General features: G+C 39.9%; 1 protein-coding gene across 1 annotated transcript in view; it reads left to right on the top strand.

Moving 5' to 3' along the window:
• LOC119737638 (unconventional myosin-Ie-like) overlaps positions 1-23313 on the top strand; it is a 61367-nt gene that overhangs the window by 1031 nt on the left and 37023 nt on the right. The window contains exons 2-9 of the mRNA XM_038212109.1: positions 10048-10173; positions 10742-10831; positions 13484-13578; positions 15263-15440; positions 16771-16933; positions 17640-17743; positions 18650-18782; positions 22118-22314. Of these exons, the coding sequence (XP_038068037.1) occupies positions 10048-10173; positions 10742-10831; positions 13484-13578; positions 15263-15440; positions 16771-16933; positions 17640-17743; positions 18650-18782; positions 22118-22314 (1086 nt within the window). The remainder of the gene's footprint in view (positions 1-10047; positions 10174-10741; positions 10832-13483; positions 13579-15262; positions 15441-16770; positions 16934-17639; positions 17744-18649; positions 18783-22117; positions 22315-23313) is intronic.

The raw sequence follows: 23313 nt of genomic DNA, 5'->3' as shown, positions 1-23313 counted from the left end.
ACGGGTGCAGGCCAGCTAGACTGGTTCCCTTACCTTACAAATTTCCGGCATCTATAAATTGGTCCATTTTATCTTTAGTGGAGTCAGGGAACCAGACTACTCCACCATTTGTGTTTTTCTTGGTTTTTCCAGCATTTTCGAACACAAAACTTCAAACATGTCAGTGTAACAATAATTGATCTATCATAGTTACCCCTCAAATAGTTCATTTCTGAAAATTACAGCAAAAACCAATGATGTACATTCCCTTTAAGAAGCATACATGTAGTCACCCTCTTTTTACAGGCTAATCAGAAAGTGCTGCCTTTTTCAGATCTCTATTTTTTGTGAAATTTTCAGATTTGTTTGCACACGTTTGCGTATCAAAATTTCAACATGAAATTTCACAAAAAATAGACATCTGAAAAAGGCAGCACTTTCTGATTAGCCTATAAAGAGGGTGAGTATGCTTCTAAAGCAAAAATACATGTAACTTACAAACTAAGACTAAATGTGAAAAACAAAATTTGACAAAGTTCTACATGTTTCTGTACATGATGGAAGTGCGGCCTTTATTTACGGAGGTAGTCCAGTAAATTGGCCACATTTATGGGGCTAAACTGTGATTATATCGATGATGATAGGTGGGGCTGGCTGATGTCATGACTATCATAGATGTCATTATCATCCGATGAAAAAATCTATTCAAATGAATTTTATTTACACACCAACATGACCAGTTTTCGTCGGTTGCTATGTGCATAGAGCTAGACTAGCCAATGTAAACAACTCCCTAATTTCAGCCCTAACTCCCTAAGCCTTTTTGCTAGGATGTAGCCTCAATCCTGCAAAATCCTCCAATTGGTCCCATGGAAAAATTGCATATAGCCTCAATCCTGCAAATTCCTCCGCTATTTCTTGAATATGGTCCATGGAGGGGTGACCACTGCCTGAATCCTGCAAAATCCTCCGGCTCTGACTGTCAATAGGTTGAGGCAGAGGCAGTGACATCTTGGAGCAGTGCGGAGGATGTCAAGTATAATCAAGGACTAAATTTATGCACGGCTGAGCATAAACAACACAAGGTCGAGCCCAAGACCTTGACACAGTGCGTACTCCGAAATCAGCAACGCACTTTTGCCATGTAACCTCAATCCTGCAAAATCCTCCAATTTGCAAAAAGGATTTTGGAGGATTCAGGGCGGTTAGGGTTAGCTAATGGCAACGCCCACCTATAAAAATATATGATGATGTTCATTGATATTAATTTTGAAACTCAATCTTTAAAAGAGAATTGCAAACTATAAAGGAGAGTGTATGATAATGATAAATTTAAATTATGATAAAAACACTAATTTTTATTTATTTGTTGATTTTAATTTTTTTTTACTGATGTAAAAGGACAATTCTGAAAATAATTACATGTATGACTGTCCAAACTAATAATTATCAAAAATAAAACCCTAACCCACCTCAATCCTCCAAAAATCTCCTGGCAGTTTTGGAGGATTTTGGAGGATTGAGGATGAATGGTGATTGAAGCACATGAGGATTTTGGAGGATTGAGGATGAATGGTGATTGAAGCACATGAGGATTTTGGAGGATTGAGGATGAATGGTGATTGAAGCACAAGAGGATTTTGGAGGCTCGAGTATGAATGGTGTTTTAAGAGGAGCAGGATTTTGGAGGATTGAGGATGAATGCATTTTGAGAGGCAGGACTGTCTGACGATTTTGAAGGATTGAAACGCTGGGTATTCTTCATCTGAACATTTAGTGCCCAATTTTGGAGGATTTTGGAGGATTTTGGAGGATTGAGGATGGCTCCTAGCAAAAAGGGCCTAGGGGATTAGGGTTAAAAAAATGATGATTATCACTTATGACAGTAAACAACTGGTAAAGATACAAATTTGCCGATTGATATATTGATAACTGAAAATACAAAACTGATTTCTATCAAAGTTGATTTATTTTGTAAATAATTCATTTTTTTAAGTGACAGTCAAAAGATTTTGATTTGAAGATGGCCCTGTTTATTTCTCCATGTGTATGTACATATGTACGTACTGTACATAACATGGAATCTGGCCTTGAAAAAGCTGAAGTTTTGCCCTGAACATTGTTTTGTCACCTTGAATAGTGGGCTGTGGACAGCACTTTTTGTTATGTTGATTGCCGAGTGATTCCCAAGAATGGCCATTGATTATGTTGTATCTTCTTTTGTGCATTTTGTACATTTATACATGTCGGCATAGTCTCGCTCTTTTCAAGGCCCTATCCTTTTCAGAACTGGTCCACCGTCCTGTTTTGCCTTTTGTGAAGTTGTGTTGTAGAATACAAATGACACCCTCATATAAAATGCAATGTAAGCAATGGTCATTTTATGGTTCGTTGCAATGTGTAAAAGGTAAAATTTGTGGTTCTGATTGAACCTCTGTGTCCTATTCTTTTACCACACATGGTCCAAGCTTTCTGTCAAACACACAAAAACACATTTGTGGTCAAAATGTCTGGAGAAAGTATGTAACTTTCCAAACCATTCACAAAAATGGTTGACATGTAGATGAACACGCACTCTTGTTTTACTGTACTCCCGAGGACAATGCTTTGTGTTTTCCTTTGTCCCTGTAATATATAACACCACCCTATAAAAAATAAACTAAGCAGGCAAACTGACCCGAAACTGACCCCCCTAGTTTGTACTGCGCCCCCCCCCCCCTCGCACTCACACATTTATTTCCTTAATTTATGTTACATTTGTAATGAGAGTTTAATTTAGTCATATTCCTCTGCATGATTTTTTTAAGTGTCAAATTGTCTTGTTGAAAATTATACAATGTTAAAAGGGAAGATACAACGTTTGCAAACATCAAAAAAACGAACTGATCAAATTATCACAAAATGTCTTACTGGATTGTTAGGGAATGGCAGTCTAAAGCATCCTGTAAAGTTGTGGCTCCTGGTGTGCTAAAATTTTCAAGAAAAACTGTATTTTTCCAACGCTGGTCGGCCGACCAGCGTTGGAAAAAACTGGCCTTTTTTCAAAAAGTGCTCCTAATTTTTCATATTTAGTTTGTCTGCATTTTCTTTACAATTGATCACACACCTGTGAAGACTACAAGCCTGCTAGACTGATTCTCTCATCTTACAATTCCCCAAAGTCTATAAGTTGCTCCGTTTCATCTTAAGTGGGGTCAGGGAACCAGACTACAAGAATATGATTGGTTTACTTGATTTTTCCAGCATCTACGAACCCAAAACATGGAACAAATCAGTGTAATAATATTTGCTAAAACATACTAATCCTCCAAACCCATTTATTTCTGAAAATTGCAGCAAAAGCAAATGTTGTACATTCTCTTTAACAAACAAGCAGGAAACAGTCATTTCTTTCTTTGATAGTATAAATTTCTTCAATGTTATACTTGTAGTACATGTACATGTGTAATAATAGATAAAGTTGGGCATACATGTAAGCATTGGTTTTTCTTGGGGGGGGGGGCTATCAGAAAATGAGAATGCACTTTGCCATTGAAACAGGTGTAGAGTCTAGCACTTCCTGAGGATTTCTGCTTGCACAACTTTATCTCTGTGGGTGCAGCACGGAGGAAGGAAATGAAACAATAGCTAAAATGAAACGAGAAACAGACCAAATCATGACAAGCCCCATGCATTGTACATGATACTCAATGGGATATAATTATTCAAGTGACCCTTATTCCTAGTCTTACAAAATGCATTAAAGGGAAACTACAACATTTGCAAACATCAAAAAATAAAACTGTCAAATCATTTTGAAATACCTTGCTGGGCTGTTAGTGAATGACAGTGTAAAGCATCCTGTAAAATCATGGCACCTGGTATACTGTCATTTTCAAGAAAAGTGGTATTTTTGTATCAATTTCCAACGCTGGTCGGCCGACCAGCGTTGGAAAAAACTGGCTTTTTTCAAATACTGGCCCCAATTGACCATCGCACTTGTTTGCAATCGATTACAAACCTATGAACGGGTACAAGCCAGCTAGACTGGTTCGGGACCTTACAATTCCCCAATGTATGTAAACTGCTCTGTTTCTTCTTATATGGAGTCAGGGAACCAGACTACAGGAAAATGATTGTTTTTCTTGGGTTTTATAGCATTTTCGAACCCAAAACCTCAAAAAAGTCAGTGTAACTATATTTGCTATATTTCCAATCCCCCAATTCCATCCATTTTTCAAAATTACAGCAAAAGCAAATGATGTATATTCCCTTTAAAGGGTCCATGAAGTGAGTTTGTCTTAGGAACATAGGCCTACAGTTTTGTATTTTGGCAACTTTTTACTCAGTTACTTGTATACCCGCAACAATAGAAATCTCCATGCTAATCTTAAAAATAAATAAAAGGTGGTTTTGTATACTTGACCATTCTATGAATTAAGAGTCCAAAGTGTGACATTTTTTCCTGTCCCTGTTACCTTGGTACTTTGGTAATTTGCCAGTCAAGTATCATTAAGAATGACTTCAAATGGTTGTTGTTTATTTGTTGGATACATGTACATGTACATATACATGTGCATATTATAGGTAGTGTGCTATTCTTAAACACTCTTGCAGGACAACTGCATTAATTAATTAATTAAACCCTCCTACCGTAGATGCAAACATACATTCTGTGCCAAGTTGTCCGTTTGGTCAAAATCAATCAAGTGACTGTTTTCAACAGTTAAGAGCTCCCAGCCTACACAAAGCAGGATTGACTGGCTGTGACTGTTTATGTAACTTGCTACAGCTATGCTTTGACTGTAGGTGATCGATAAGCCAGCTGTGCCTACCACTTGCCTGCTTTTGTCTGTGGACTGAATTTGACTAGTCAGGGTGCTTGCTTGAAATATGATCTGACTGTTGGTGACTAGCCTGTATAAAAGGCATGGCAGGGGAAGTGGATGGAAATATTGACTGTCTATGACTGTTCAAACAGTTGGAGATAGCATCAGAATAACAAAGTCAAAGATGTCAGATGTAACAGGGATAATAAAAATATAAGAGGACCCTAAAAATTATATCCAATATTTTCACATTCTTTAAATGTGTATTTATCAGTTATTGCTCATACATGTAGTTGAAGGGGGGGGGGGGCCTTCCCCGAAATACACACTTTTAGAAACTTTTTTGAGAGCTAGACAAAACATTTAATGTTTTCCTTCAGACTAATTGATATTTTACTGTGACCAGAGTGGGGAGAACATTTATTTTGTGCTCAAAGGTAATCCTCAATCTAAACTTTATTACCGTTAATTAAACACCATTTCCTTAGTTTTCCTGACCGTATTTTGCAAAGTTATTTTAGGAATAAACAGCCGTTAGCAACCGTGCATAAAGCTTAACCAAACTTTCTTAGTCATTCTGACGAAAATAGCCTTTTCAATAAAAGTACATGTTGTTCAAGTGAACTTGTGTATTAAAAAGAATGGAAGTTCGGTTATCTGAACTCTGAACAGTTCAGATGTCAAAATATTTACAAAAAAAAGAAGAAGACATTAAAATAATATTTATTTTTTGTGTGAGTTCAGACGCACTGTTAGCCCAGTGAAAACAATAGGTTTTTTTAGTTGGGAGGAAGTTGAAATTAATATGACAACAGAAAGTAGCATAGAAAATATTTACATAGCATGCTTTAAAGAGGTTGTAGAATGCTCGAAGACATTTCCGTCATTCTTCGGGTATATGTAGCCTAAGGTGTGATGAAATAAAAACGACTATTGTTTATGTCATAAAATGAGTACAAAAGGTACTTTTGAGAGCTGTTTTTCAAGTCCTGTCATGCCTGTTTCGACCCGAGCGTGCAATTTGTGTAAAAGTCGTCGTTGCGGGCAGCAAACAAAACATAGTAAATCGTGACGTGATAAACAGGACTCCCAATGCAGAGTAGCATAAACGAGTCCTGTTTATTACGTCACGATTTACTGTGTTTTGTTTGCTGCCCGCAACGACGACTTTTACACAAATTGCACGTTCGGGTCGAAACAGGACCTGAAAAATAGCTCTCAAAAGTACCCTTTGTACTCATTTCATGACAGAAACAAAAGTCGTTTTTATTTCATCACACCTTAGGCTACATATACCCAAAAAATGACGGAAATGTTTTCGAGCATTCCACAACCTCTTTAACACTAACCACCCTGAATCCAGCAAAATCAATACCCCTGTTTTGGAGAATTTCGGCGGATTCAGGATACCTCCATATTGAAAAAAGTTGGGGGGATTTTGATGGATTCAAGACAGTAAGCCAAGCAGTACTGCCGGATTAACAGCTCAACTTTTTGGAGTCGCAAAAGTGGACCCTAAAGGTTGGTCTCGCATGCATAATACAGGAATAACACAAAAACGCCCAGTTTTTAAAGGATAGTTGTGTGGATGTTTACATGTATATCCTACTTTTATATATTCTTCCCGATGAACATCATTTCATTCAAAGTGCGTTTTGTACCCCAATTGGGCTGTTCAAGGACGCAGTGTCCCTTTAATTATGGCCAGCTTTGCCAGGGCCAGGGTCTATTACATGTACATCATAGACTACTTGCCCCCCCCCCCTAAACCTTTGGTTTTGGATCCGCCCTTGGATTTAGGCATTTAAAGGGAATGTACAACATTTGCTTTTGCTGCAATTTTCAGAAATAAATGGATTTGGAGGATTAGTATGTTACAGCAAATATTGTTGAACTGACTTAATTCACGTTTTGGGCTTGTAGATGCTGGAAAAACCACGAAAACCATATTCTTGTAGTCTGGTTCCCTGACCCCACTTAAGATGAAAGGGAACAATTACATGTAATACACTTTGGGGAATTGTAAGGTCAGAGAGTAAGTCTAGCAAGCTTTAAAAACCCCTTCACAGGTGTGTAATCGACTGCAAAGAAAAGTCAGAATAACTAAATTTGAAAAAGTAGGAACAGTTTTTGAAAAAAAACAGTTTTCTCCAATGCTGGTCGGCCGACCAGGGTTAGAAAAATACAGTTTTTCTTGAAAATGACAGCACACCAGGAGCCAAGGTTTTAAAGGATGCTTTAGACTGTCATTCCCTAGCAATTCACTAAGGTATTACGTGATAATTTTGATCATTCCGTTCTTAGATGTTTGCAAATGTTGTACATGTACATGTGTAAATGTACATGTACATGTACATGTACATGTACATGTACATGTATCTTCCCTGTAAAGCTATGTACATTGTATGTAAGTTTCATTTTAAAAAATAGATTTTTAAAACATATACAAAAATTATACATGTACATTTACATGTAAATAATATCAATCAATTTAGCTGTGTGTGCTGCACTTCTTTGTACCCATATCTTTGAAATCTTTGGAAAGTCCTTTTTTTATAGCGATTTACATAATTTATTTATGCTAGTATAAATCTCTCATTTTCAAGTATAAATAAATTTGCAAACTAGAGCTAAACTCTTGGTTTCATTTTAGGGGCCGAGCTTCAGTTTCATTTTTAAAGATGTTATTTGAAAGCTGTTAAAACTAAGCCAGCAGAGTGAATAGTGAAACGAACAAATGTTCATTAAACGGGATAATTGATTTATTTCTAGGCCGTTGGAGGTTCTCTGAACGTGAGTTGCCTGGATGAAACAGAAATAAATCAATAAAACGCATTCAATTTCTAATTGTGTAAAAGAAATCGTGCATAAATAATACATGTAACACATTTGACCATCTGTGTCTAAATATCATTTTCATAAATTCATAACACCACTTTTATTGTACAGCTTTTTTCCCCCTTAAGCAATAAGGAAATCAATAAATCCTGAAAAATGAATAAATTATCCATAACAAATGCAGGGAAAGCAGGGTTGAACTTTCAAATTTCTCTGTTTAGCAGAGACATTTACTACCGTACTACACTCGACCAAAAAAGAAAGTCCCCCTTAATAATTTTTGACTATTAACTCAAAAACTACTGGGCACATCTTGCTCAAATTACAACTGATCAGTACAGAAATGGACCGATCCAGTAAGCACCGCCCCATGGTATTCTGACCAATCACAGCCGTGATTTATGTCCGACATGCGTGCACAAACGTCCGACATGCATGCACGTGCGTATGATGCGCGCGGCAGGGAAATGCAGTGTGGCATTGGAGAGGAGCACGTGTTAATTTGCCCACGCGCGCAGTGGGAGGAGCTTACTGGAGTGGATCGGTCCATTCCTTAGCAATCCAGCCATACTCTTTGTTTGGCCCAAAACAGTGATAATTTGTACAAAATTATGCAATTTATGACAAATGCTACCGAAAAAGGTGTGAACCACTACTTTTACGCATATGAACGGGTAAATGCCAGCTAGACAGGTTTCCTTTCCTTTCCATTCCCCGGTGTCTATAAATTGCTCTGTTTCATCTGAAGTGGGGTCAGGGAACCAGACTATACAAAAACACAATTGTTTTTCTTGGTTTTTCCAGAATCTTCAAACTCAAAACTTCAAACATGTCAATGTAACAATATTTGCTACATGTACATGTATATACTATCCCCCAATCCATCCTTGTCTGAAAATTACAGCAAAAGCAAATGTTGTATGTATTTCCTTTGACAGTGGAAGTTGTACACTTCCAGGTATCGACAGATTTTCCAAAGCAGACGATCGTTTTTTTCGGTTGAATAAATACGTGCAGTTTCCTCCTCCGCACAAACGCATTGCTTTCCATCCATTGTTGTGGAACAACACAACGTTGGAATTTCCGTCAAAATTATGACAAATGTTATTTATTGGGTATTGTGCAGAGCTGGCCAGTAGTGTAGCATACATGTACGTGTGCATGATGTTCAGATACATGTTATTGAATGCGCAATGGAATTTTGGCAAGTTCAGGTTTTTTATACTTCCTTATTTCCTGGACAATTGAAAGCTACATGTAACACTACACACATACATGACACACAGCACACCCTAGTAAAAAATAGTTCAGTTTTCTTACCCTAAATTTGCCAATATACATGCACATGTGCATGTATCGTGATTTGTTGAATAATTAAAATAAGATCTTAGACCATGTAAAAATAAACCAGTTTCTCATACACGCCAACTTCCTTTTTACCCGCCCCCTCCTTTTTTTGTTTTTAAAGGTAAAGTCCATCATTTGTAATTTGTGCATTTTGTTCGTTTGAAGCAACAAAAGTGCTCAAAATCTAAAGATGGGTGCTGAACAACTAACCTGACGAACTTTCAGCTCAGCTTCAGCTGTATTCCGAGAAAAAACAGCATTCTAGGATCTCAATTTCAAATCAAAAGTTGCTGAATCATGTTTTGAATTGGGCCTGAATTCAGCGTCCGAGACACGTTCTCACTGAGCCGATTGTAGCTACGCGATGTCGCGCACTGATCCGACGAATTATAGCAACCGCGCGCGCGTGTGCGTCGTGCAAATGCTGGGGCGCGCTTCACCGAATAACGAAACGAACTACTAACTTGAATTTCCTACGGTGCATCTTAAGAAGCACCGTTTAAGAAGCACAGACAGTCAAAATCCACTTCCACCTCCCCTGCTATACTTTTAACAAAGGCTAGTCACCAGGGCCCAATTTCACGGTGCTGCTTAACAGTTAGCACAAAAGTTGTGTTCAGCATCTAGCAGAAAAAATTTGCTAACCTGAAGCACTATTTTACGGCGTGTGTGTGCTAACGGTCGCGCGTGCATTGAAATTTCTATTGTTACGTCACTGAGTTAAGCAAATTTTTCCTCTGAAGTAAGCGTGCCTTTTGCTGTGCTTATGCTTATGGTCTCCATGAAATAGACGGAGGCTCTGTTAGCAAAAATCGTGTGCTAAGCAGCGCCGTAAAATTGGGCCCAGCAGTCAGATCATGTGTCACTTGACTGATTTTGACTGAAAGGACTACTTGGCACAGAACGTATGTTTGCATAGGAGGGTTAATGAATTTAATTATTATCAAAAACAATTTCCAATTTGGCAAACTGTTCTGTTCACCAAATTAACCCAACATGTGCGTACAAGCATGCTGTAATAAAATGTTGACGCTGCTAAAATTGAAACATTTTCATTCTGTTTTGATTTCTTCAGACGTACCATTGGCAGAGCAACACCAAGAAGCAGAGTGGGGTGGAGGACATGGTCCTACTGACTAAGATACAGGAATCCTCCATCGTTGAAAACCTCAAGAAACGTTTCATGGACGACTGGATTTATGTATCCTTTCATTATTATTTTTTTATAAAAGTCGCTGAATACAAGGCTGATACGCACTTGGTGTAAAAATTATTAAAGATATAGTCCATCATTTGTAATTTGTGCATTTTGTTCATTTGAAGCAACAAAAGTGCTCATCCTTTTCCATTTTTCAGTGAAGACAAGTTTACAATTACTCGGCAAAACTGAAAAAATTATCCTTTAAACTGTCGCCTGTTTTGAATTTGTGACCCAATACTTTCGTACTACACGACACGGAAAAACAAAAAAAAATGCATCAAATACTCTCTGTTTTTTGCGCTAAGGTTTGCAAAAGGAAATACTTCAGTGGGTCAAACTGCGACTGCAGGCATCCATGTTTGCTGATTATCAGTATTTTATATTTTGAGTGCGCATGCGCGCAGACTAAATGGGCGGCTGAAACATACGTGGGCGGGGCTCGAACCCACAATCTCACGATCATGAATCCTGTGCTCCACCGCTAGACCACACGGGCCCCTACTCACTCTTAAAATGTGCGGAGAGTCTATTTTAAATAACTTTTCCTGAACCGTATACAATCGTCCAGACGTACATCGGCCCCGTACTAATCTCCATCAACCCCTTTAAGCAGATGCCATACTTCACTGACAAGGAGCTGGACATGTATCAGGGAGCGGTAAACAAGCAAACATTTTGTTGTTTTCTTCAGTCAACGTTTGGGCTTCGCTCGTACCCCCCGCCCTGCAAACAGTACGCTGGGATACTCTGATGAGCTTCACAGAATCTTGTGAAGGAAGTGGCCTATGACCTATGTATAAAGCATCTGGCTGCAGCTGTTCAAGACCGCAGTTAGACAATGTGCGCAAATGCTATCCGAAAACTTCCCATAGAATTGCGCACATTCTATACCGGATGTGATTTCTGTTTCATTGCGGACCATGTGGACAAAATTTTGAGCGTCGCATAATGCAATCCGACCGTTCGTGATTCGAAACGGAGCCTGAGCGAGTGACAGGAATTGTAAATTTACAACACAGATAAGTTTTACAGAATTTCCTACATTATTACGCTTTTCAACGAGAAAAAAACATCTCTAAACTGGAATACAAGAGTAATGAATCAGTCTTAACGGCCGTTTCAAACCTTGCAGAGTCATGACCTTGATGACGCGCAGGTCACTTGTGACATAAAATCCAACCAATCAGAGCATGAATTCATCAGAGTATCCCAGCGTCCTGTTTGCAGGGCGGGGGGTACGAGCGAACGTTTGGGCTAGGGTTAACATGGTTAAAAAAGAAAGTGAATTGGGAAAACCCCAGAAATCCTGCCATATCCGATTGCAAACAGAAAGTAGGCATTAGTTACACGTAACAACAGTAGTTCAAGGAAACAAAATAGCAACTGTGATTTGTATTTGCGGCCAGACTTTCCAAGTTCTCAACACGAAACCTAGATCCAATCCGATTATATTCTTCCTGTTATCATGCTCAAATTACATGTACAAAGCTTAAAGGGGCATCAAGGCCTGATTCCCCGAAAATCTTATGTTTTGGATTGTTTACTTATCCTATTTTAAAGGTCTGATTGAAAGGAAATTAACCTAATGTCTTACCGTTCTTGAGAAAAGACCAAAATAACTGGTTTACATCGGACACGGTGGACATTTTGTGGCATACATATTTCGAGCTGTGTTGTGTGTTTGTCACATACAGTGTAATACACACAGCACTAATACACAAATGTTGTTGCTCGCACGTCTGCAGAATGCAAACCAGTGTGCGGCAGGATGCACCAGAGTTGTAATGACTTGAGTCAATGACTCGACTCGAGTCCGATTCGAGTCACAATTTTTGGTGACTCGACTCGACTGGGTAACTGACTTGACTCGACTCTAGACACTACAAGCATATGACCTCAAGTGACTCGACTCGACTCGACCTTTTTGACCTAATGACTCGACTCGACTCGACCTTTTTGACCTAATGACTCGACTCAACTCGACCTTTTTGACCTAATGACTCGACTCGACTCGACCTTTTTGACCTAATGACTCGACTCGACCTTCTTGACCTAATGACTCGACTCGACCTTCTTGACCTAATGACTCGACTCAACTCGACTCGTGTCACTTCTTTCAAATGACTCGACTCGACTCAAGTCACTGCTTTAAAATGACTCGACTGGACTTGAGTCACAAAAATCAGTGACTTGTTGCAACTCTGGGATTCACAACTACATGTAGCACTCAGCAGCTACGAGCAAATGACCTTGTCTCCACTCGACTCAACCTTCTTGACCTAATGACTCGACTCGACTCGTGTCGCTTCTTTAAAATGACTCGACTCGACTTGAGTCACTGCTTTAAAATGACTCGACTTGACTTGAGTCACAAAAATCAGTGACTTGTTACAACTCTGGGATTCACGACTAGCACTCAACAGCTCAATTTTTGAGAGTCAAAATGTTGACCCCCAAAATTTGTTCTAGACTGGTTCTCGCAGGAATATAAACACAAAAGCGCCCCGTTTTTAAAGGATGGTTGTGTGGATCCTTATAATGCTATTTCCAATAAACATAATTTTGTTTAAAACGCGTTTTGTAGCCCAATAGGGTGCATTTCAGGACGTAATGTCCCTTTAAATTTGCATTTCAGATCTAGACATACATGTAAGGCCAAAAAAAAAAATACTCGGTCTCTGGTCAGCGCGCGTCAATTTTAATCATGCGTGTCAACCTTCTTTTTTTTTTCTAATTAACACGGAAGCTACAACAGCGCCCTCTATTGCCGCGCCTCCTCAAATGTTTGTACCAAGGAGCACCAAGGAATGGGGAAATTGCACCAAGGAAAATGATAAAGGGCACCAAGGCAAATTATGGAGGACACCAATGTATAATGAGGACACAAAAAAGCAAAATAGTACCCACCTTGTCTGTACAATACAAGCTTAAAAAAAAAAAAAGCCACCAAAAATTCCGGAACTTCGGTCTGACCAGAGACCGATTTTTTATTTTTTTTTTGGCCTAACAATAAAACAGTAAAAACTAGGGTATTCCTCAAAATTTCACTGTTCCCTTATAATTGAAAAAAAAAAAGCCGTGAGTTGATTTTGAAAGTTTCAAAATAGGGGCCGAAATCGAATGAAGCTATTTATTAATTTTCAATGTTATCCAAGAAATTGATGCTTACGTGAACAGTTAAGTGAAAATTCCCATGTATGATATCGGGCTGCAAGTTTAAAAACAAATTGAGGATGAACATTTGGAAACTGGGCGATTGATATTTCTCAAGATGTAAAAATTGTCGATTTTTTTGTTGTGTTTGTTTTAGGCTTCATACGAGAACCCTCCACATATCTACGCCTTGACGGATAACATGTATCGTAACATGTTAATAGAGTATGAAAACCAATGCGTGATTATCAGGTGAGGTGTCAAATTATTTCCATATTCATGATCAGTGGCATATCTAGGGCCCCCCCCCCCCCCACCTCCGAAATAAAAATAGGTGTTTCCATAGGCGTCACTAAAGGGTAGCATGGGTGGCTTGTGCGTAAAGCGCTCGCCTCTCACCAAGGTGACCACGGTTCGAATCCTGGCCGCGGATTGCATGTGAGTAGAGTTGTGCGTTGGTTCTCTCCTGTGCCACGTGGGTTTTTCTCCGGGCCCTCCGGTTTTCCTCCCTCCGGAAAAATCAAACACTTTCGATCTCAGGCTGTGCTCCGTGGTCACATATGGGTCGATGTGGCCTGCAGCCATAGGCGCCTTTACGTGCCAGCGGCCCGACCACGTTGTAGCCGCGTCCTTCGCAATTCAGCATACCAGCTGCGAGTAAGGATGATTAGCCTCCCAAATTATTATTATTATTATTAAAGGATGGAGGGGGGAGTTGTTTTGGGTTGTTTTCGATACAATTGTCATCCTGTTGACAAAAGCACAAGTTTGTTGGCAGATTTGTCGCAACGAAGAGGGTCACCTAGTGTTTGATTATGACCAAGATCGTCCGATATGAACCCCCAATGGTAAGATGATCTTTAGCCCCCACCCAGAAAGCATGTTCCCCTCCCCCCCCCCCCTCGAAAAACCAGAAACTAAACGTTTTTAGAGCTTGTATACAAATATTGACTGCTTTGAGTGGTGAAGTAAAACTAGCCTCCTGAGGTGATCTATGAAGCATTCTATTTTTCCCGAGGCGAAGCCGAGAGAAAATAGAATGCTCCATGGATCACCGAGGGAGGCTAGTTTTACTACACCATGAGTTATACAGCCTGTCTAAAAAAAATGGTACAATCAGAAAAAAAATTGGTTAAATATGAAATTTCAAAATAAGTCATTCTTACTTGGCATAATATTAAAGAGCAAAGACTGGGCTTTCCAATAGTGTTTGTTTGATCTTATTTGCTTTTGTCAATTCAGAGATATAATCAATTTAGTGCAATACACCAAAATCGATTTTGTGCCACTTTTACGCATGGGCAGAGTTGTTTCGAGTACTGTGCCATGCTGCCTTGAAGCTCACAAAAGATTGCAACTTGGCAAAAGAAACAAACTCGATTTTTATGTTCCGCAGTAAACTGGAGTTATCTCTGGATTGACAAAAGCAAATGAGATGAAACAAAAAGTATTGGAAAGCCTGGTCTTTTTTCTTTGATTGTAACATTTTTTTGGAGACAGGCTGTACATGTAGCAGTCAATATTTGCTTAGTAACGCCACACCCACAGATTCTGCTTGATTCTAAGCGATAACTTACTAATTTTATCTAAATACAATTAAGAAGTATTTCAATTTCAATACAAAATCACTTGAAAATGGACTTGCACTTTCCCGACTACCCCTTCACAAAATGTTGGAACCCAGATCTGTAGCGCTAGCACTTGGGAAGAGTACGGACAACTTTCACGCTCGTATGCATTCGCACACAATATCGGTTGCTATGCGTGTTGTACTCTGGTTGCTATGCATAGAGTCTTTTTGGCCGTGCACAGCAAGATAGCAAAAATAGCAAATGGCCAATCAAGATACAGAATCTGTGGGTGAGATGTTGTAACATTAAACGTGACATCGTTCACTTTATTTTCACATTTTCCGTGGTTCTTATGTCGTCTTTAGTGGAGAGAGTGGTGCCGGTAAGACCGTCGCGGCCAAATACATCATGGGATACATCGCGAAGGTGTCGGGAGGCGGGGCCAAGGTGCAACACGTCAAAGACATCATCATCCAATCAAATCCTCTCCTTGAGGCATTCGGGAACGCCAAGACGGTCCGCAACAACAACTCCAGCCGTTTCGTAAGTCATTCGTTTATCTGTTAAAGAGGCTGTGGAATGCTCGAAGACATTTCCGTCATTTTTCGGGTATACATGTATGTAGCCTAAGGTGTGATGAAATAAAAACGACTATTGTGTCTGTCATGAAATGAGTACAAAAGGTACTTTTGAGAGCTGTTTTTCAGGTCCTGTTTCGACCCGAACGTGCAATTTGTGTAAAAGTCGTCGTTGGGGGCAGCAAACAAACATAGTAAATCGTGACGTAATAAACAGGACTCCTGATGCAGCGTAGTATAAACGAGTCCTGTTTATTACGTCACAAATTTTCTCATTTTACGAAGAACCCGACGACTGTTGATTTCAATTATGCGCTTGCAACCAACAAATTACTCGATGAATTTCAGTTTTATAAACATATAAACGCACAATTACAAAAGAATGGGACTTTGACATTATGATATATATGGGTCTACTCTACAATAAAAAAAATATAAAAAACAAAACAACTTTCAGCATTCCTTAACCTCTTTCAAATTGTTCTTGTGAAGATATTGCAGCTGCTGTGTTTTTCTCATTATTTAAAGCATACCTTATGACGACACAAAACAGTCAGTGGTTTACTGTTCAGGATCAAGTTACACCTGAGCTACAACAGTTTGGAACATTGTTCATTATAAATTTTTTAAAGAAATATGTAACCCTAACCCCGGGAGCACTTTTACTAGAAAGTATCCCGAATCCACAAAAAATCCACGAATTATGTCATGCAAAAAAAAGTTGGTGTCCTGAGTCCATCAGAATCCACCATTGAGTCCATCAAAATCCACCAGTGTAGTACATATACCTCGTACACACCAAACAAATGGCCAAGGAGGTAAACTGTTGTGATCCTGAATCCATCAAAGTCCCCCAACTGCTCAATACGGAGGTATCCTGAATCCATCAAAATCCTGCAGTACCGCTAGGCTTACTGTCCTGAATCCATCAAAATCCCCCAACTTGTTCAATGTGGAGGTATCCTGAATCCATCAAAATCCTGCAGTACCGCTAGGCTTACTGTCCTGAATCCATCAAAAATCCCCCAACTGTTTCAATATGGAGGTATCCTGAATCCACCAAAATCCTCCGAAAAAGGTGTGTGGATTTTGATGGATTCAGGTACGTTAGAGTTAAAGAAGAAACCTGTTATTTTCTCTTAAAAGTTGTGAATTGGATTTTCAGAAATATTAAAAAAGAAAGTTGTCCCCCATAAAAAAGTATGATTTGACTTTTCAGTAGAGCATGCAGATACCTTTTTTTATGATCATAAAGTCAATACCATCTAATACATCTTCTTCTCTTCCTCCCCCAGGGCAAATATGTGGAGATACAGTTCAGCAGAGGGGGTGAGCCCGATGGTGGGAAGATCTCCAACTTCTTGTTGGAGAAATCACGGGTCATCACCCAGAAAACGAGCGAGCGTAACTTCCATATCTTCTACCAGCTCCTGAAGGGGGCCGATGCCGAAATGAAAGGTCCGTAAAAAGTTTGAAGAATTGTTTTTTTTATTCCAATTAAACATCATCTTGTGAATAGGTTGTGGTGTTTTTAAACGTGGCACACTTCGACATCTCCCCTGACTTTCCTCATGCAGTGTTGCCAAACTTCTTTGTTGGCAAACTTCAAAGTCATTCAGTTATTACTTTTACCTTGATAGTACTGCTTGCTGTTGAACCTTTGTGGAAAATTTCAGTGTCTTGGAATTTAGTCCGAAAGTCAAAATGTCGAAATTGGGCACAAAATGGGCCGAGTGTTGTCTAACGTGGCGCACGTGAACAAATCTTGGAAAATTCCATGGTAATATTTAAGAATTTCTTGTCGGTTGATAAACTCGGGTTGGTTGAACTTGGTTGGTTCGGTTTCGGGTCGGTTTGGGCTTGAATTTTTGTCGTGTCGGTTCGGGTCGGATTAGGGGCGTTCAGATTGGTTTTGGTCCGGATTCAGTTTATCTACAATGTTTCGGGTCCATTTGCCTGGTCAACCTGACCCGATTCACAACATGGCATCATTTGAAACTTTGAAATGTATTCTCAGTACCATAATTTTGCAAAATTTCTTCTTTGTCTTTTCTATTTTAAGAAATTTAACTTGTATCCCATAGAAAACAGTGGTTATATCATTTGTTCTTTGAATCGTAATTAAATACCGAATATTTTTTGTTAACTTTTTTTTTCTGTTCAGAGGGTTTTGGTCTGACGAACCCAGACTACTATTACTACCTGAACCAAAGTGGAACGTTCCAAGTAGACGGCATGAACGACGCCATGGAATTCAACGACACTATGGTAAGACAGACCTTGTCACTAGAGGGCCAAATTGGGGGCGGAGCTAGACTACTAAAGATGGGGGTGTAGGTCAAACAGATTCAAGAGTGTGAATCTGGCTGTAACTACTCAGAAGAGTGGTTATGTGTGCCATGGTATGTATGTGGGGTGCTGTGGTCCAATGGTTATGGTGTTCGACTCGTGTGCCGTGGTACATGGGTTCGAATCCTGACCGTGGGAACATGGTGCTTGCGCTCCTGAGCAAGGCGCTTTACCATTATTGCTTCGTCCTTCGGATGGGACGTGAAGCCGTAGGTCCCGTGTGCTGTGTAATGCACGTTAAAGAACCCAGTGACACTTATCGCTAAGAGAAGGGGTTTGCCCCGGTGTTTCTGGCAGTGGCTGCTTAATGCACCGCAGCACCTTGTAAACCATTACAAAGGTACATATGGTTCTCATATTTCTCATGTACTTCATTTACCTGTCTCTAGTAATAGACATAATTTCCAGCGCCTTGAGTACTTAATTGTTGGTAGATACGTGCGTTATATAAGACTTCGGTATTATTATTATTATTATGTGGGTTCGAACGCTGACGGGGAACATGGTGCTTGTGTTCTTGGGCAAGACACTTTACTACAACTGCTTCTCTCTACCCTGAGTATAAAAGGGTATCGGTGAGTGGTAGAGACCAGATTATGCTGATCTCAATCACGCCTGATGAACAGGGGTAATAAAGGCGAAGCACTTTGAGATCTTTTGTATATAACGCTATAAAAAACACCACGTTTGTTGTTATTATTATTATTGTGACAATACACTATTTTTCCTTTCGACAATATTCAAATTGATAATGTTAAGAATTAAACTTTTAAAAATTGTATTTCGTTGTCCTTTCAACTTTTGTGGTGTGTGTACCCTTCCCAGAGTGCAATGTCAGTCATCGGTATATCGGAGGACGACCAGTCCAGCGTTCTCAATTGCGTCGCCGCGATACTCCATCTTGGCAACATCCAGTTCAAAGAGCAGGGAAATTACGCAGTAGTGGCGCAGGAAGACTGTGAGTACGGGGAAAATGACAGGGACACGTCTGGAAATTATGACTTTCGCTTATTGCTGTTTGAAGACAGTGTTTAAAATTGTGTTTAATCGCTAAACACATTTTTTTGGTAGGCCGGGCAAATATCCACGCAGAGGCAAAACTTGGTCCCATGGTCAATTTGACCTCTCTTGGAAAATAACTCATAACTCTGTCAAATATTATCAGATTTGGACGTTTGATGTGTCATTTTAAAGTGGAAAGGCGTATTTTTTAAACCATACCTGTATTATTTATGTTGGTTAAACATTCTGCGTCTGGCATTCTGTCCTATGTTGTTAGCATTTTTTTGATACACACTGCATACTTTGTTTTGAAATCTTATCTGTTAAAGTTTGAAAAATTTCCCGAATTATTTCTGATTTTGTTTCTACAACCTTAATATGTCAAGTACTCGTTTTCCTTTCGTTATAAAACTGTTTTGTTTTTAAACATTCAAGCATTAATTTATCAAAACTATTGGTGGGTTTTCCTTTAAAATTAGGCCCTTGCAACGCTATCGAAACATTGATCAATTTTATCTGAAACTTGTTTTATTTCCTGCATATAAGATGGGAATGTGCATGGTAAGTGCTTACTGTTCGGAATCACGACATTTTTACAAATTTAGTTTTGCACTTACACTCCAAACAAAAAATTGTTTCTATTTGTATCTCTCTTAAAACCACAGTTTCTTTCTTTCCTTTCTCTGTGGTTTTCCTCTGGGGTGACTTTTGTCCTGAAATTCTGAAATAGCATAAATTCCGGTGAAAATTTCATCAAGTTTAGTGTAGAGCATGTTTGGTAACAAAAGTATTCAGCAAAATTGTGGTGTGCTGTTGTCCGTTTCAAAGTAAATTCTGGTGAACATTTCTTCAAGTTTAGTGTAGAGCATGTTGGTAAACAAAAGCAACCAACAAAATTGTGCTGTACTGTTGTCCGTGTTGTGTGTAGCACACATATTCCTTTTATTACAAAACCATAGATATACGCACATGCATGAATGACTGAATGATAAGATTTATCAATGTTAGTTATTTTATCATCGTGTTGATTAGATGATTCGTAGGACTGGTCACACAAAGAGTGGTTTTGCATGTGGGTCATTCTGTAAAATGTTGGTCCCCTTTTTTTCTGTCCCTGTTACATCTGACGTCTACGATTTCATAAATCTGATGCACTCCTTAAAGGTATAGTCCATCATTTGTAATTTGTGCATTTTGTTTGTTTGAAGCAACAAAAGTGTAAAAAAAATCTAAAGAAGGGTACTGAACAACTAACCTGATGAAGTTTCAGCTCAGCTTCAGCTGTATATTTTGAGAGAAACAGCATTCTAGGATCTCGATTTCAAATCAAAAGTTGCTGAATCATGTTTTGAATTGGGCCTGAATTCAGCGTCCGAGACACGTTCTCACTGAGCCGATTGTAGCTACGCGATGTCGCGCACTGATCCGACGAAATTATAGCAGCCGCACGCGCGTGTGCATCGTGCCAATGCTTGCGCGCGCTTTGCGGAATAAAAAAAACGAACTACTAACGGATATTTCCAACAGTGCGTCTTAATGGAAAGGCCTTCTTTCGTTGATTTTTTCAAAATGACAGCTTGCCAGAGAGAATACTTTCACAGGGAGTTTAGTCCCCTTACTATCTTTCAACCAAGTATGTTTGTCAACAATAATTACGTCAGTTACTTTTTGGATAGTTGCAAATGATGGACTATAGCTTTAATGCAGTCGTCCTCCAAGAGTGATTACAATTAGCGAGCTACCTACTCAACTCATTTGATGTCATTCTTAAGCCACCCTGGGGTCGACCTGTGAATTGCTTGTGCCGCGTAACTGTCGGCATCAAGCAGATAAGTCATGTTCCGAAAAACTGAGAAACTGTGTGATTCTCGTGGAACGAGCGGCATCTTGACACAAAATACTTGTAAGCGCAACCATGCTCATGTCACCCATGATGAAACAAGGATTCCACAGCGTAGAGAGTCATGTTTATACAAAGTATGGTTAAAGCATGTTGATAACAATCACACGACCGTCCACGGGCACATCTGTTCATTCATCCGTTTTTGCCGCACGCCGATTAGCGACACAACTGTGATGATGATTCCCGCCTGTTGGGAACACGTCGCAGAAGTTGGAACTCTCTACTCTTGCAACTGTTAATTTCTATCAGCGCCAACTGATGCCGATCATCTTTAATATCATCGCAGTTCCGCTCAGGTCGCAAAAAAAAGCCGACTAAGTTATTCCCAACATTTGTAGTTCAGGTGCAGCCTGATCCTAAAAAGTCAGTCGCTGACTGTTCTGTGTCGTTGCAAAGTCGACCTGAGGTCGGCTTTAATGATTTTTTATTGGCAAAGTACCAAGGTAATAGGGACAGGAAACCAGTGTTGCACTTTGGACCCAAACTTTGTAGAGTGGACCATGTTGCTTCCATGGTTCCAAAAGGTGTCCATTCCTGCACAAAAATGCATGTTTTTCACTATAGGGGAGGGTGGGACTGAAGGGTCGCGACCCCCTCCTTTCCCATTTGGAGTGCTGTGGTGCAATGGTTGTAATGTTTGACTCGGGTGCCGTAGTTCATATGTTAGAACCCTGACGGGGAACATGGTGCTTGTGTTCTTGAGCAAGACACTTTACTACAATTGCCTCTCTCCACCCAGGAGTATAAATGGGTACCTGTGAAGGTAGAGACCAGAACGTGCTGATCTCGAGCTGCTGCAGAAACTGGTCTCATGGCCTGATGAACAGGGATAATAATTGTAAAGTGCTTTGAGACCTTTGGTATAAAGCGCCATACGCACCAAGTTATTATCATTATTATTATTTTGGGGTGTGGTTTCTGCTGGTAGCCGTCAGTATTAAGCTTAATATATGTTTGGAGGGTGGCCACACACTTTTAGACTTTTCAAATAGCATAAAGTAGCGGCTGCTATATAAGAGCATGCTGGCAGAGTCACAAGCAAGCTGATCACTATAGTTATCACAAGTCAAGCACAGGTCAATCACAGATCATCATAAGTCAATCATAAGCCACCACAAGTCTATCACAACTTATCACTCTACAATCGCAAGTCATCACAGGTCATGTCCTGATATTTGTAACCTGACTCGTTCCAAATTGATTTGTGATTGCCTTGTGATTGCCTTGTGACTGCCTTGTGATTGACTTGTGATTGACTTGTGATTGCCTTGTGATTGCCTTGTGATTGCCTTGTGATTAACTTATGATTGCCTTGCAATTGATTTGTGATTGCCTTGCGACTGATTCAATTTCAAACTCTGATCACAAATTTGTACATTTTCCAATAGTCCTGGACTTCCCTGCCTATCTTTTTGGTGTGGACAAAGAGCTCCTGCGATCCAAACTGATCAGCCGACAGATGGACAGCAAATGGGGAGGACAGACAGAATCCATCAAGGTCACGCTCAACACAGAGCAAGCCGCTTACACCAGGGATGCCTTAGCCAAAGCCGTCCACGCTAGGGTCTTTGACTTCCTAGTAGAGGTAGGATAGATGAGATTTTGTAAGTCCTCACTAATCATCATGTTCACCACAAGTCCTCACAATCCTCACAAGTCCTCACACAGCCTTATGAGTCCTCACAAGTCCTCACATGTCCTCACAAATCCCCTCACAAGTCCTCACATGTCCTCACAAATCCCCTCATGTCCTCAAAAATACTGATAGGTCCTCACAAATCCTCACAAGCCGTGACAGGTCCTCATAAGTCCTCACACAGACAGACAGATGGACAGCAAATGGGGAGGACAGACAGAATCCATCACGCTCAACACGGAGCAAGCCGCTTACACCAGGGATGCCTTAGCCAAAGCCGTCCATGCTAGGGTCTTTGACTTCCTAGTAGAGGTAGGATAGATGAGATTTTGTAAGTCCTCACAAATCCTCACAAATCCTCACAAGACCTCACGACTCCTCGTGGATGTGCAGAAGTCCTTTACAGGTCCTCACAAGTCCTCACCAATCCTCAAATCCTTGCTGTGAAGTCAAGGTTGTAGTCGAGTCCATCACATGTCCTCAAAAATCTGTCACAAATCCTCATGAATCCTCAAAAGTCCATCGCAACTCCTCTCAATCATTGCAAGTCCTCACTCATCCTTATGAGTCCTTACGAGTCCACCACAAGTTTTCACAAATCCTCGTAGGGTATTCAAAAGTCCTCATAAGTCCTCACAATTCCTCATAAGTCCTCACAAGTCCTCACAAATCACCTCAAGTCCTCACTAGTCCTCACAGGTCCTCAAGTTCTCAAAAGCCATCACAAGTCCTCACAACTTCTCACAAATATGTCACACCTCACAAGTCCTCACAGATCTGTCAAAGTCCTCAAACCTCACCAGTACTCAAAACCTCACAAGTCCATCTCAAGTTCTCACAAATCCTCACAGGCACATGCAAGGTCCTCAGAAATCCTCACAAGTCCGTGAGAAGTCCTCAGAAATCCTCACAAGTCCACAGGAAGTCCTCACAAATCCTCATAAGTCC

This window comes from Patiria miniata, unplaced genomic scaffold, assembly GCF_015706575.1.
Source record: "Patiria miniata isolate m_02_andy unplaced genomic scaffold, ASM1570657v1 HiC_scaffold_3, whole genome shotgun sequence".
Classification (NCBI taxonomy): domain Eukaryota; kingdom Metazoa; phylum Echinodermata; class Asteroidea; order Valvatida; family Asterinidae; genus Patiria; species Patiria miniata.
The sequence above is the reverse complement of the archived record's forward strand: the minus strand, read 5'-3'. Positions and strand labels throughout refer to the sequence as shown.